This window comes from Gracilinanus agilis, chromosome 5 (genome assembly GCF_016433145.1).
Source record: "Gracilinanus agilis isolate LMUSP501 chromosome 5, AgileGrace, whole genome shotgun sequence".
Taxonomy (NCBI): domain Eukaryota; kingdom Metazoa; phylum Chordata; class Mammalia; order Didelphimorphia; family Didelphidae; genus Gracilinanus; species Gracilinanus agilis.
The window spans coordinates 212744137-212759032 of record NC_058134.1 but is presented as its reverse complement, the minus strand read 5'-3'; the positions used below and the strand labels follow the sequence as shown (position 1 = coordinate 212759032).

General features: G+C 34.0%; 1 protein-coding gene across 4 annotated transcripts in view; it reads right to left on the bottom strand.

Annotated features, from left to right (window-relative positions):
- The window catches only part of KIF21A (kinesin family member 21A), a 160659-nt gene that overhangs the window by 35435 nt on the left and 110328 nt on the right, over positions 1-14896 (bottom strand). For 2 of the 4 annotated variants that reach the window (XM_044677890.1, XM_044677889.1), the window contains 5 exons: positions 13706-13871; positions 13249-13269; positions 7540-7600; positions 3105-3159; positions 1322-1536 (listed from right to left, as the gene is read on the bottom strand). In XM_044677890.1, the coding sequence (XP_044533825.1) occupies positions 1322-1536; positions 3105-3159; positions 7540-7600; positions 13249-13269; positions 13706-13871 (518 nt within the window). The remainder of the gene's footprint in view (positions 1-1321; positions 1537-3104; positions 3160-7539; positions 7601-13248; positions 13270-13705; positions 13872-14896) is intronic. The other 2 variants (XM_044677891.1, XM_044677892.1) reach the window with 1 other exon arrangement.

The window sequence follows — 14896 nt, the reverse complement described above, 5'->3', positions numbered from 1 at the left end:
AATATTTACAAATTAACATTTAAGAAAATTAACTTAATTATCAAGGAGACATAAGTAAGACAACTGTGCCTTCCATGATCAATAAAACCCAACACAAAGGCTAAATGATAAAAACTACTAAAAGAAGATATTACCTGAGTCTGGATTCCAGGCCATAGTCTTGGAGTCTTGAGGCTCCAAAAGTTTCTATTCATCTGACAGACTACATATTAAAACATGCATGTGCCTAACATCCACTCTAGCCTTGTAAGCAAATTTTATCATAAAAGCACTGAAATGCTCAGCTGTGTCAGTTAGCAGTGTCTAAAAGCAACTGCAATTATTTAGAACACCTCAAGCACATGCAAGAAATATTTGCCATCATTAAAATTAAATCTAAACTGAAGACATCAGAAATATCTGTAGAAAATAAAGGTTATAGTAGAAGAAAAGATATTTTTGAGTGGGGAAAATGTGTTAATTACCTTATCTGCAACTTTCAAGCCTGATATAGAATATGTAGATCATTATTTTTAATATTCTTTAACACAGCCATGCTGTTGGACCTACAAATTATTTGGTATGAAAGATGTCAGTAGAACTGAACCAGGAAATAGCTGATATAATTTTTAAATGTGAAAAATCAATCTGTGAGGATGGGTTATATGATTTGATCAACAAAAGAACATGATTTTTAATAGAACTACCTCTCAGCTACAGTTCTGTATATAATGAAATATACACAATGAAAAGAAGTGAACTGCCAGGATGGCATGTGATGAGATTATGAAGGGCTAGAGCTGGGCATAATTACAGGGATGGAGACTGTAGCCTCCATTTATGATACTTTGAAGAAAATAGCTTCTACTGAGAAATCCTTAACTGCGATAAATTTCAAGGAGTAAGGATCACTATATATATTTATAATTAAATATTTCATAATTATGTTCAGGATTTGAAAATGAGGACATGTGCAATGGGCTTACTGACCTCACTTCAATAGAACATAATTTAGATGTTTAGAATTAGGATTAGAATTTATGTTTCTACAACGGCTCCTTAAAAAAATACAAAAAAATAACCTTCCACATAAAAGATCGCCTCTAAAATTTATAAATGAGACAACTTTAATTCTGAAAAAAAAAATTTCATCCAGAAAGATCCCAAAATCCACATTAACTTTAAGGTATGAAAAAAAATTAATGAACAAAGTGCATCTAATACTTATTAGTCTGAAAATTACAGATCCTATAAATTAAAAAAAATTAACTACATAAGATATTTGCAACATGCACATAAAAAGCCAAAAGACAGAAAGTTAGTTTAGCTGGGCCAAACTTACATGCTGCCTATCTTAGAAGGTAAGCCAGACGGGGTAATGAGCTCTTTATCCCTAGCAGAAGTACCACTTGTCTCTGTATTCATTCCAATCTCTTGCCCTTCTGCAACAGGTGTAAGAGGGCCAGACAAGATGGCATCTCCTGTACTAGTGTCTGAAGCTAGTTCACTGCTATCTGCATAGAGCAATTCCATTTGAGTTGTGGTCCTCCTTCGTGCCTAATACCCAAAGGGGGAAAAAAGCAGTTAGAAGCAAACTATGATTCAAAAGATTAATAAATATCTAAAACTTTTGTTTTCATTTTTAATATGGAAAAATATGTGTCAAGATGCCATGTGAGAAGATGAGGGTCTAGAGCTGGACTAAGGACATGAATAAATGAAAATTTTAAATCTGCTACTTCATTTTAGAACTAGAAGTTTGTAGCTTCCTCTATAAAAGTTTGTAGCTTCCTCTATAAAAGAATGAATATATTTAAACCATTCAATAATTGTTTTAAAATAAGAAAATTGTACTATCCTTATGGAACAAATGTGCCCCTAACTCATAATTAAACTAGTAGTGCAATAAACCACTTTTTAGGTTTTTGATGAAATGTTCTTATAGCTTAAAGAATATCAAGTCCAATCCCATTCCTTAGATGCTAGACTTATGACAAGTAGGATGAGTGACTTAAGCATAAGTAGAGAGAATACATGGATGGGCCAATGTGCCAAAAATTTCAAGCACCAAAATGGTAGAAAGAGGGCTGGATTTGGAGCCAAATGATTTGAGTTCAAACCTTAGATTTGCCATTTTTCTGTGTGGCTTTGAGTATTTCAATTAATCTCTCAGGGCCTAAAGTTTCCTTAAAAGCAATCTCTTACAGTTCTAATCCTATGAAGAGATACATAGATGTAAGACTTAAATAAATTGGCTAAATCTTTCAACATTATATATCATTATGTGAATTTTATGCAAAAGAATATAAAATATAGAGCAGGAATTTTAAATGAGACTTCTTAAATATAGACAATATATTACATATAGTGTTTATACTCTTATAGAACCACCCTCTAAGAATATATGCTGAAGCTTTTGAGCTTTTTAATACACCATAGTGACTGGACAAACATTGTTCATAGGAGTATGTTATAAAAAAGACAAACTTTAACAGTAAATTCTTCAGTCATTCTGAATTACTCAATGTTTGTATACCATTTTAGGCTCCTTTGCTTGCTTCGGAATTGCCCCTTCTAGTAATATTCTGCCCAAGGGGTTATATATAAACAAAATACAAGTCCCCCCAAAATAATCTGCTTCATAATTTCTGGATATTATTTAAAAGAAGGTAAGGCAAAAAACTGTTTCTTAATCTCAGAAGCACAATGGCAAAATCTTCCAAGTACGACAAGCTACTATAAAGGAGAGATATTTTGTAATATATATGTAAAGGTGAGACAGATGGTTGAGTCCATCAATCACTCATCCAATCACATCCACTGCTCTTAAAGGAACTAACAAGATGTCACATCCCCAAACCTTAATCAGACAAAGTCATCCTGCAGGGATGAAACTCTATGTCATGAGGCCTAGTAGGCGGGTAGTCACAGCTCCCCTCCTGAGATCCAGTGTGGGATTGTGAATGGGGGTTGGGAGATTAAGTCCAGGGCAAGTGCAATATATATGTGATATGCAATATAGATATATAATATATACACATATACATGTATATATGCCCACAAATATAGTAAAGATTAGTGGTAGAAATTCACATTTTTCCCATTATTCCTTTATTTCACCTTACCTTGTTTTTTGGCTTAACTTCACCACAAAGCTTCATGAGGTCTGAAGACAGTGAGCTAAAGGTAAATAAATCATTGAAAAAATGCTTAAAAACTCTACTCCACAAATGTATTAATGGCTGAAAATTCTTAATTAGGACAACTTATCTTTGTTTTTCTATTATCATATTATTATTATTATAGCATAGTAGGGATGACAAAACTATGCCAGTGGGGCACAAACTGTGGCAGCTTTAACATGCAACTAAGGATTTAAAGGAGTACTTAGGTGGTGAAGCAGATTAAGTGCCAAGTCTGGAGTCAGGAACATTAATCTCTGAGCTAAAATCTGGTCTTAGATACCTTACTAGGTGTGTGACCTGAGGCAAGTCATTTAACCCTGTTTGCCTCAGTTTCCTCATCTATAAAATAAGTTGGAGAAGAAAATGGCAAACCACTCCAGTATTTTTGCCTAAAAAACCCCAATGGGGTCATAAAGAGTTAAACATGACTGAAAAAACAACTGAACAACCAAAGTAACAAGAATTTAAGTATGGTTCCAAGTGACGAGGCCACCTTTCTGAGGGACCAGCATACCTAATTATAGACAAGCCCAGGACCAGCTGTTAGCCTATCCATAAATACTAACCTGTTAGACTCTAAATGAGAGATCCTTACCCAGTCACCAATAAATGTACTGAAGGAACTAAATCACATCAGCCTTGATAGTCTTGATATAAGTGAAACCAGAAGACAAGTGTTAGTGGCAGTCAAATGGAAGGATAACTCTCAGCTTCTTTTTTTTTTTTTTTTAAACCCTCACCTTCCGTCTTGGAATCAATACTGTGTATTGGCTCCAAGGCAGAAGAGTGGTAAGGGTAGGCAATGGGGGTCAAGTGACTTGCCCAGGGTCACACAGCTGGGAAGTGTCTGAGGCCGGGTTTGAACCTAGGACCTCCCGTCTCTAGGCCTGGTTCTCAATCCACTGAGCTACCTAGCCGCCCCCTCTCAGGTTCTTTTTAAAGAAGCAAATAACAGAGTGGGTAAGACTAATTTCATTGTGCATCTAAAGATAAAGAGAAACTGCATAATTTCTCTGAATGCTTGATTACTATATATGGCAGTGCTCATGATTAGCATTTGGTGAAAAGACAACTATGAGGACAACTATAGAATGACATCTGTTGTAGAGAATGAGGAGGTAAAAGAAATTTCAGGAATATTTTAAAACTTCTTCAAGCTATTAGCAACATTTAATACATTATTAAAGGTTAGGTACAGGGAATGATAGTTAAAATACAATGGAAAGTATTTTCAGGATGAAGAGGTCAAAGATAAACTTAAGAGGTAAATTACACAGAATTAAATGTTTGTATAATGTGGGTTCTTCTTCAAAAATGATCCAGAGCTACTGAACATAATGATTACCAAAGCACTTTACAAAAAATGAAACTAATTATGTCTTAGTAACAGGGCATGATTGGCCACTACTGTGGCAGATACGTCTAAATCAAATGATGCATATTAAGACTATAAACTAGTTATAGCTAAGATAAAAATCAATCCCAAATAGGAAGAAAAATTGAAATTAGAAGATAACGGATAAAATCTCATCTCTTTCACTTACTAGCTAGTCACTTAACCCTTCACCTATTAATTGAGTAGAGCTAGAAAGATGATTTTTATTTTAATGAGACTATAGAATTCCAAATATTGAAAATTCCTCCACCATTACAAATGGAACCTTGTTTATAACTTGCCACAAAAGTTTTAGAGGGTTATTTGTGATTCTAAAATGTTAAGTAATTTGCCTAGAGTCACATAGCAAATAAATGTGGTAAGTAGGGCTTGAATACAGATTTTTCTCTCTTCAGTACTTTATGGACTCATCGATAGTCTACAAAGTACACCAAATTACCTCTAGAAGATGTGATATGCAATTAATTGAGCTTTAACATGATCTTTTAAGTAAGCTATCAACACCAAGAAAGATGGAAAATGGATGAAAGGACAAATATTAATAATATAGTCTATCATCATTTCCTAAGAAAGCCACTATTACATGTCAAATGCAAAATAACCTAAAAGCCTTGTGAGTCAGACTTGCAAAGGCTGTCTGCCACTGGCATATAAACGTCCAAGACAGAGTTCATCTCCAAGTGTAGATGTTCCTGCAGATAGGCAACATTTTGCATCAAGGCTTGTGACTCGGTAGGGCCTTCTAAATGAGATTCATAATTGCTCAGAATAATTCAGTGTTATTATCTGTGCCAGAAAAACCAAGTGGATAAAGAATGTCAATTAACAGACATGAAGCTAGAGGGCCAGCCCAAAGGGCAAATGTTGTTGCTAAGGTATTTTTCATGACTCCAACTTTTCATGACTCCAGTTGGGGTTGTCTTGGCAAAGATACTAAAGTAGATTGCTACATTCTTCTCCAGCTCATTTTATTTTTATTTTTATATTTAAATTTATTTGTTTGTTACATTAAAATACCCAGTTAACTCCTTTTCCTCCCCTCCTCCCATTAGAGAAAGCATAATTTGATTAAAAAAAAGATAAATGTGTATATAAAACTATGTCTTGTTTATTTCTGTTTATCAGTTTTTTTCTCTGGAGGTGGACATACACAAGTCATTCTTCAAATAATATTTCTGCTACTGTATGTAACATTCTCTTCTTTCTGCTTGTTTCACTCTTCATAACTTCATGTAGGTCTTTCCCTGTTTTTCCAAAATTAACCTGCTTGTTATTTCTTACATTGCAATAGTATTCCATCACAACTATATGCCACAAGTTCATCTATTCCCCAACCAAGGGGAACCCTGAAATTTCCAGTTCTTTGCCATCACAAAGAGAACTCCTATGAATATTTTAGAACAATATATTCCAGCTCATTTTATAGATGAGGAAACTGAGGAAAATAGGGTTAAATGATTTGTTCAAGGTCACACAGCTACTAAGTGTCTAAGGCTATTTTTGATCTCAGGAAAAGGAGATTTGCTGACTCCAGGTCCAGCACCAAAATGCACACACAAACATAAATAAGCAATACTTATTTTTTCAAATACATAAAAATAAATATACATATTAACTTATCTACATGGATATAAATATGTTCATAAATATACATATTATCTTATCTATGTGAATATATGTCATTATCTAGCTATGTCCATACATATATAGGTACATATATACATATATACATATATACACAATGCACACACACACATATATATATACATGCAAAAGAGAAAGAAATGAAATAGGAACACTATTTTTTTAGGCCCTATCACATAGGCTAGTCTAGCTTTTCCTAAAGCCTTAAGGGACTAGGATTCAATTCCTGACCTAAGTTCCTGGATGACAGAGTAGAAAAGGGGGAGGGCCACGAGGAGTTCTGGCTACTTTCTTAGGATTCTGACTGCTGACCAGTGAAAAACTCAGAGGCAGCAAGTTGTGTTCATCTGAATCTGAATCAACTGTGTCCTGGTTGAGTATCCTTTTCATGCCATGGCTAAGTATGTCCTTTCATCAACTACTAAATGTCCCACAAGTGTCTCATTTCATTTCAATTTAAAAGCTGAGGTAGCAGCCTAGTGTGGCTAGACCTAGTCTACTGCAGATGGGCAGTGACCTGAGCCCAGAACTCAACTGGAAGAAAATTGCACACTTTGCATCTGAGAAATGTATAATGCTTTTAATTACTTTAAGTTTCTCCCTGAAACAAAATCCTGCCTTTTAAAAATAAAAATTCTTCTGGTGTTATTTCATGGTCAAAAAAGAAAATGACAATTGCTAAAGAATTGCTAAAGAAAGGGTGATGGGTTGGTAGGTGGTGGATGCGCATAGTACTCTAATAAACAAATGAACACTAAAAAAAGGCATAAAAGCTAACATCAGAAATGGAGATGGAATGGTTACTGTTGGAGAGCTAAGCAATAACCAATGGACAGTCAAGCATTCTTTTGTTATCTGTTCAGAATAGAGGAATCCAGAGGAAAACCTCTTAGAACAGAGCTCCCTGTAGAGGTTTTGTGGAAAGGCCTCATCACATAAGAGAAGGTATTGTGGATTAAGATATTTATTACTGAACTGAAAATCCACATTAGTAAGATTAAGAATCCATACTGAAGTAGGTCTCTGGTTCTAGATAATATTCATTTAGTTAAGCAGATTTTCTAATATGGTACAATTTAACATAGTTGATAATATTTCTTAAAAGGTTATAAACAAATCAAATACATTTTTTTTAAAAAGCTGGGCAAGTCATTTAACCTTTGTCTCAGTTTCCTCATGTATAAAAAATTATATAATAGAAGTACCCACTTCTCCCAAGTGTTGTGGAAGTAAAATTAAATAATATTTGTTAAGCACTTGGAAAATCTTAAAGCATTATATAAATGCTATTATCATCATCTTCATCATCAGCATCATTAAAAAAAGACTTCTTACCTTCCTTCTACTCCTGGGCTGTTCAATGGGGCCTCCTCATCAGTACTATCCTCTACATTCTCTAAAAAAACAATTTCCAAAATAGAAAAATAGATAAAATTTACACCATAGTACATTAAACCAGCCACCTAGATTTTCAATTTATGCATTTCTGTTCTTGTGACTAAATAGAATAAAAACATCAAAGAAAATAATTAGATCTTTTTTCTAGACTAAAGCAAAAGATAAACTTAAAAAGTGGGAAGTTGGAGGGTTAAGAAAATAGAGCATGATATTTCAAGGATGAGCACAATTCTATGGATTTGTGAACATGCATATCCTTTGCTCCAAATTTTTACTGTACCATTTCTTAGTCAGAAAAGAAAACTCTGAGATTCCACATGGGTGTACTCTATCAGAAATCATTAACATATAAACTGTATACTTAAAATATAAACTGAAAACATGTTTAACTCACATCAATTAAATTAAGCTTGAAAAAATTAAAAAACCCACAAAAACGTGTGCCTGAAATTTTTTAGAAGTCATACACTAATACAGATCTAATTCAATTTCTCAGGATTCTGAGTGCAGACAAGAAGTTGTGTTCATCTGAATCAAGGCCCCATCCTTGTCGAGTATCCTCTCCATGCCTTGGCTAAGTAGATGTCCTTTTGTCAACTACTAAAGGTTTCACAAGGGTCTCATTTCATTCCAGGCTGAAAGCTGAGGTACCGTACAGGCTGGTGTGGCCAGGCCTAGCCTACCTCACATGGGCTGTGACCTGAGCCCAGAATTTCCTCTGCCAAGGAAAAGTGCACACAGTATGCCACAGGATGCCAGCACTTTGATAAACTTGTCCATAATAAACATAAAACCAGCCATTTCAGATAAATGTATCAGACTAATAACAAAGAAAACATACAAATCCAATAGTCAGGAAAATAAAATGGCTCCTCTGCATTTTTATGGGCTGCCATTTCAAGAAATGTGGCAGCTAGATAGCCCAGTGTATAGAGTGCCTGACCTGGAGTCAGGAAAGCTCAGGAATTCAAATTTGGCCTCAGACACTTTCTAGCTGGGTGACCCTGGGTAAGTCGCTTGACTGTTTTCCTCAGTTCCTCATCTATAAAATGAGATGGAGAAAGAAAATGGCAAACTACTGCAATATCTCTGCCAAGAAAACCCCAAATGGAGCCACTAAAAACTGGACACGAATAAAACTGAATAACAACAAACATTTTAAGACATTGCTGCTGATTCATTTTTTTGTGGCTTTAAAGGAATATCAATAGAAAAATGATTGATCAGTATACTCCTCTGACACCTCTTAGATCTGTACCCTTCTCTGTAGTCTCAGACTGCTTCAGCTATCCCCTCACCTCCTGCAATAAGATCTTAAATAGCCTTCTTGCCTCAAATCTTTACCTATGGCTTATGATCAATGCCTCAGCCCGATGACTATCTAGAACACCTATCTCCCAATCTCGTGATGGAGAATTGCATTAGAGATGCTGAACAAAGGTTGCTTTTTTAAATAATGTTGTTGCAGTCCTTTTGCTAATAATTTAATGAATTTTTGCATCAATATTCATTAGATATTGGTTTATCATTTTCTTTATTTTACTTTTCACTGGTAGATATCAGTTGTATTCATTTCACAGAAGGAGTCTGGAGAGATCTTTATTTTCTTTCTTTCTTTCTTTCTTTCTTTCTTTCTTTCTTTCTTTCTTTCTTTCTTTCTTTCTTTCTTTCTTTCTTTCTTTCTTTCTTTCTTTCTTTCTTTCTTTCTTTCTTTCTTTCTTTCTTTCTTTCTTTCTTTCTTTCTTTCTTTCTTTCTTTCTTTCTTTCTTTCTTTCTTTCTTTCTTTCTTTCTTTCTTTCTTTCTTTCTTTCTTTCTTTCTTTCTTTCTTTCTTTCTTTCTTTCTTTCTTTCTTTCTTTCTTTCTTTCTTTCTTTCTTTCTTTCTTTCTTTCTTTCTTTCTTTCTTTCTTTCTTTCTTTCTTTCTTTCTTTCTTTCTTTCTTTCTTTCTTTCTTTCTTTCTTTCTTTCTTTCTTTCTTTCTTTCTTTCTTTCTTTCTTTCTTTCTTTCTTTCTTTCTTCCTTCCTTCCTTCCTTCCTTCCTTCCTTCCTTCCTTCCTTCCTTCCTTTTTTTTCACAAACAATTTATGTATTATTAGAACTGTGTTTTTGAATGTTTGATAGAATTCCACTCCTTTGGGAATCCATTTGTAGCTTGTTCAATGTCTTTTTGTAGGCAGCAGTTACTTAATCTTCTACTTCTTGTTCTATTATTCTGGATTTTTAAAAATTTTAGTAAATATTCATCCTTTTCATTTAAATTCTCAGGTATTTGTTAGCATGTACCTGTGCAAAAGAATTTTTAATAATTTCCTTTATTTCCCCTTTACAATGAACTCTTTTTTAATTTCTTACATCAGCAATTTATTTTTCTGCTTTCTAAAAAAGATTGGCTAGGGGCTTACAAATTTTATTATTCAAAGACTAGTCCCTAGTTTTATTAGTTGAGTAATTCAATTAGTTTTTATTATCAATTTTATTTATTGTCTTTTAACTTTCAGAATATCTACTTTAGTATTATTCTGTTTTCTAAAAAAACAACTGTAGTTTAAAATCTCTAGTTATATAACAAATTTAGTAACTAGCTTCTATTTTATTTGCAAATTCAACAGATTTCTAGTTATCAATGAGTTTGGACTCATTGGCCTGTATAAATATTAAAAATGATAAAGGCTGGTATAAATATATAAATTAGTATTTTAATTAAAGCCATGTTGATAGATAAAGTTATCAGACCACGCGCTTGTAAGCATTCAAAACTGCCGCCTCCATTACTGCCTCCTAGCCAAGCGCCTACTCTCAAAGAGAGGCCACTCCCTCCTAACCCAGGAGATTTAAGCTCTCCCCTGCGTCAAGATGTCGGAAACGGAAACCAGTTGGACCATGTTGGATCACGGGAAATGTAGTTTTGATACATTTCCCTTATCCATAGAAATATATACACTTTTAGATGGCATTTCCCAAATTTCACTTTTACACCTGTAAGGTTTCTTCTAGTTATAAAATTATGGTCTTATTTTTCACTCCCAGCAAGTTCCGTGCCCTGGTTGGCCTCATTCATTTGCGAGAGATCGTGCTTGTCTCATGCCCTGTCTGCTCTTGGCCTTGGTGCTTACCTTTTGTCTCACAGATCAGAATCATTTTTAGAGCCCCAAATACTAGAGTAAATTGGCTCGTGACCCTTCTATTCAGAGCACTAGTTGACTTCCAAATTAATTACTGGTGTTCAAGGTAGCTTCACTGGTGTGGCGCTTCTCTCCACCTTCCTTATCTTTACTCATTTACTGGAGCCTTCAGAGATCCAACCCTGTCTGCCAGAGTTAAGGGTGGCCACCTCGGATGTAGGCCCTGTTCCAGACTCCACTGACTTTGGGTCGTATTTCTGTGTAGTTTTGTTTCTCTTCAGTTTTCATCATTTTTAACTTTATGCCAGGTTCCTTTACCAGCTTTTATATCACTACCTTAAGCAGAAGTCCTACCCACTCAAAGTTCATGTCAGGGGCCATGAGTCCTTTTGTGACTCCACCTACACTATGTCACCTCATGCTTTGAATGACTTGTCTTGTAACAAGTTCTTAACTCCCAAGAAGCAGTGAGATTTACTGAATAGTGAGATGGCCTGAATTGAAAAGGAATAGGCTCAAGTCTCTCTTTAGTCTGATTATGTGACCCTGAGAAAGATGCAGAAGAGAGGCTTTTTTGGGGGGTTGGGGAGGTATGACCAATGTAGGAATTTGTTTTGTCTGACTATGCATATTTTTATTACAGTTTTTTTTTCAATAGGGTTAGATGGGAGAAGAAAACTCAAGAGTGCAAACTGAGACTTATTTTTTGGACATAAAAACAAAGCAGCAATTTGTTTTGCTTGACTATATGTGTTAGTTACAAAGGTTTTATCTTTTTTTCCTGCTTTTTTGATAGGTAGAACACCATAAGAAAGGGTAGTAGGAAGGAGAAAAAACAGACTGGGTCAGGTCTAGAGTCAGGAGATCCTGGGATCAACTCTGGTCTCAGACAATTTGTAGCTGTGTGACTCTGGGCAAGTCACTACTTAGCCCTTACTCTTTTTCTGCCTTGGAACCAATACCCAGTATTGATTCTAAGACAGAAGGTAAGGATTTTTTTTTAAAGAGAGAGAAAGAAAAGATAGATCTTTGTTGATTGAAAAAAATTTTAATTTAAAAAAGAAATTAAAGTCTTTTGAGCATTATAAAAATATTAATATACAATTTTAATAATCACCTCAAAATTATATACATACACATCTATATATGCACATACATGAATTTGGGTGTATTAGTTTGAACCTGAAATTTCAGTGGAATGGATGAATTATTACTAATGAGAACATTTCCTTTATGATGGTTTTTCAGCATCTTCTCCATAGTAGTTTTTTTTTTTTTTTTAACCATTAACTTCTACCCTAGTATCAATTCTAAGACAGAAGAGTGGGAAGACCTAGGCAATTGGGGTTAATTGGCTTGCCCAGGGTCACACAGCTAATAAGTGCCTGAGGCCGGATTTGAACCCAGGTCTTCAGGACTCAAGGCCTGGTGCTCTATCCACTGTGCTACTTAGTTGCCCTTGTGGTATAGTTTTGACAGGTTCTATAGCCAGTTTACATCAGAGACATAATTTGAACCCAAGTTTGTTTTTTTAAATTCTGAATCTGACTCTCTATCGAATATACCATAAGCACATATACACAAATATAATTATTGGAAAACCATATCATCCAAATATTCTCCAATATACCATTTAAGTAAACTAAAGGTGAATTTATAGTGACTACTTAATCTACATGGTCTCAACAACATTTTCCATTTATTTTATCAGTTGTTTCCCTATCCTACTCTTAAAGAGATTTTAGTTACTTTTTAAATTTTCAAATTTTAAGATTAATTCTGAAAAAATAAAACTTCATGGAAACAAGAACGTTACAAAAGAACCTTTAAGATTTTACCTTGCTGGTGAAATTTATCTAATACCTCTGGGTATTCAGGTGCAAAGTCAAAAAATATAGAAAGGCTGAATTTCCTAATATTATAATGTAGAATTACTCTTCTCATACTGACAAAAAATAAAATTCTACACATAAGCCATGGAAGTAGTTTAAAGTGCATGCTTTTTTAAATGTTGCAGTTACAAACACGGACATGCCAGTATATAAAAGTCTGTCTTAAATATCAGGATCAATAACAACACAATAGGCTAATTCACAAAGAGCTTAATTTCCAAAATAAGTTACTTGATGTTAAAACAAGGAATGGAAGTTAATAGATATGTCTTTAATTAATACTACTTATTGTATTTCTCTCAGCTGGAAAGAGAACATAAATGAAATGCAATCTAATATGTAGGGTTTACCAAGAAGTCACAGGTTCTACAGAACTTCAGAAGACAGAAAGGTCATTAAGGAAGGCCTATTTCTTGCTCTGACCCTCTGGTAAATAAGTGATGAACTGCAAAACGAAGTAGTTTTGAATTATGGAGAAAAGTAACTTTGTGATAGTATGTTTATAAAAACAGTACATGCAAAAGCAGTTGACTGTTAAAAAAAAAAACAACACTAAGATGCACCACAGTTAGTGGACATGAATAATTAGTAATTCATGCAGTTGTAGAGTACACAAAAAGCTAATATACTCACCTAATGATATGCTATCTAGATCTGTGTAAACAACAGTAAAAAGGAAACAAAAAGCAACACTCCAATCAAAACAGATCCAACTTCAAAAATTGCCCCATAAAATAAGATTATGTCCTATTTAACTTTAAGAGAAGTAGAATAGATGCCGTAGCAAACATAATTTCATCCTTTGATACATATGATCTGCTTAATATCTTAGTAGTCTTAATGACACTCAAGTAGCTTAGTTGAATTTTTAAAATCATGACAACCATATTATAAATTATCTTTTTTTTCCTGTTCTGATCTATCTTCAAAAAAGTCCTTGCATACAAATTAAACATGGAATAATTTTCAGAAGCCTAAGTAAATACAGCATCTATTCACAAAAGTAATGGGAAAAAATATCTAGCACAGCAGGCAGCAAGAGCTAAAAATAACCATGCATTTTATTAAACTAAAATGTAATCAAAATTACCTTGTAAAGCATGTCCTAGTAAAGCATCTAGCTCAGGATTTAATTCTGCTTTCTCTTTCAACATATGGAATAAAAGCTGATTTTGAGTGGCACTAGTTATTTCCGTTTGCTTAAGTCGCCCTTCAAGAACTTTAATTTGAGCCTCTTTCTGGGCTGCTTGTAGACCCTGAAATGTCACCAAAAATTAAAATTAAAAAATGGGCCCCTTTGAGAAATTAAACAAAATTTATTTCTCCTCAAATGTCCACATGAAGGAGGTAACTCTCACCTCAGGAAAAAATGATATGAATCACAGGACAATTTAACCCAGACTAGCTACCATCATATTTTTTAATCATTTGGGAGTAAGAGGAGAAAGATGTCTTCTAGTCAAACAGGTTTCAAATTAAAATGGTTATTTTCTTTCCACTCTGAATTCTTATTGAATGTCTAAAAATCAGTAACAAAGCAAAAGCAATATGCTGGGATTCTTTAGACTTTTATCTTTTTGCTTAATGCAAAAGGGATATTTATTTAGTATCTAGCTGTCATAAAATTTTAGGATAGTAAAAGACAAGCTAATGAAAAATGGACAGCAAAAGTGATTCTGCTATCCAACAAAATGTTAAACTATGCATATCCCTTTATCCAGCAATACTACTTACTACTAGTTCTATAGCCCTAAAGAGATCAAAGCTAGAAGGATATATATTTACAAAAATATATCAGTTGTTTGTAGTGGCAAGGAATTAGAAAATTTGGAAGTCTTCATAAATTGGGGAATGACTGAACATGTTATAGGATATGTATGAGATGGAATATTATTGTGCTGTAAGAAATGATGAAGGGAATGATTTCAGAGAAGCATAAACTTCTGCAGAGTGAAGTGAAGAGAATCAGATTTACATAATATATTTATATAATATATATAACAATATTGTAAGGACAAAAAAATTGAAAGACTTAGAACTTTGATCAACACAATAATCAACCACAATTCTAGAGGCCTCATGATGAAATACGCTACACACCTTCCGATAGAAAGGATATACTCAGAATTCAGATGGGGACATATTTTGGACATTTCCAATGTGGGAATTTGTTTTGCTTGACCATATAGGTTTGTAATGGGACTTTGTTTTTCTTGCTTTCTCCAATGGGAAAAAAGGGTATTATTTTAAAGGGAAAGTGGAAGGAAGAGAAGGTGGATCC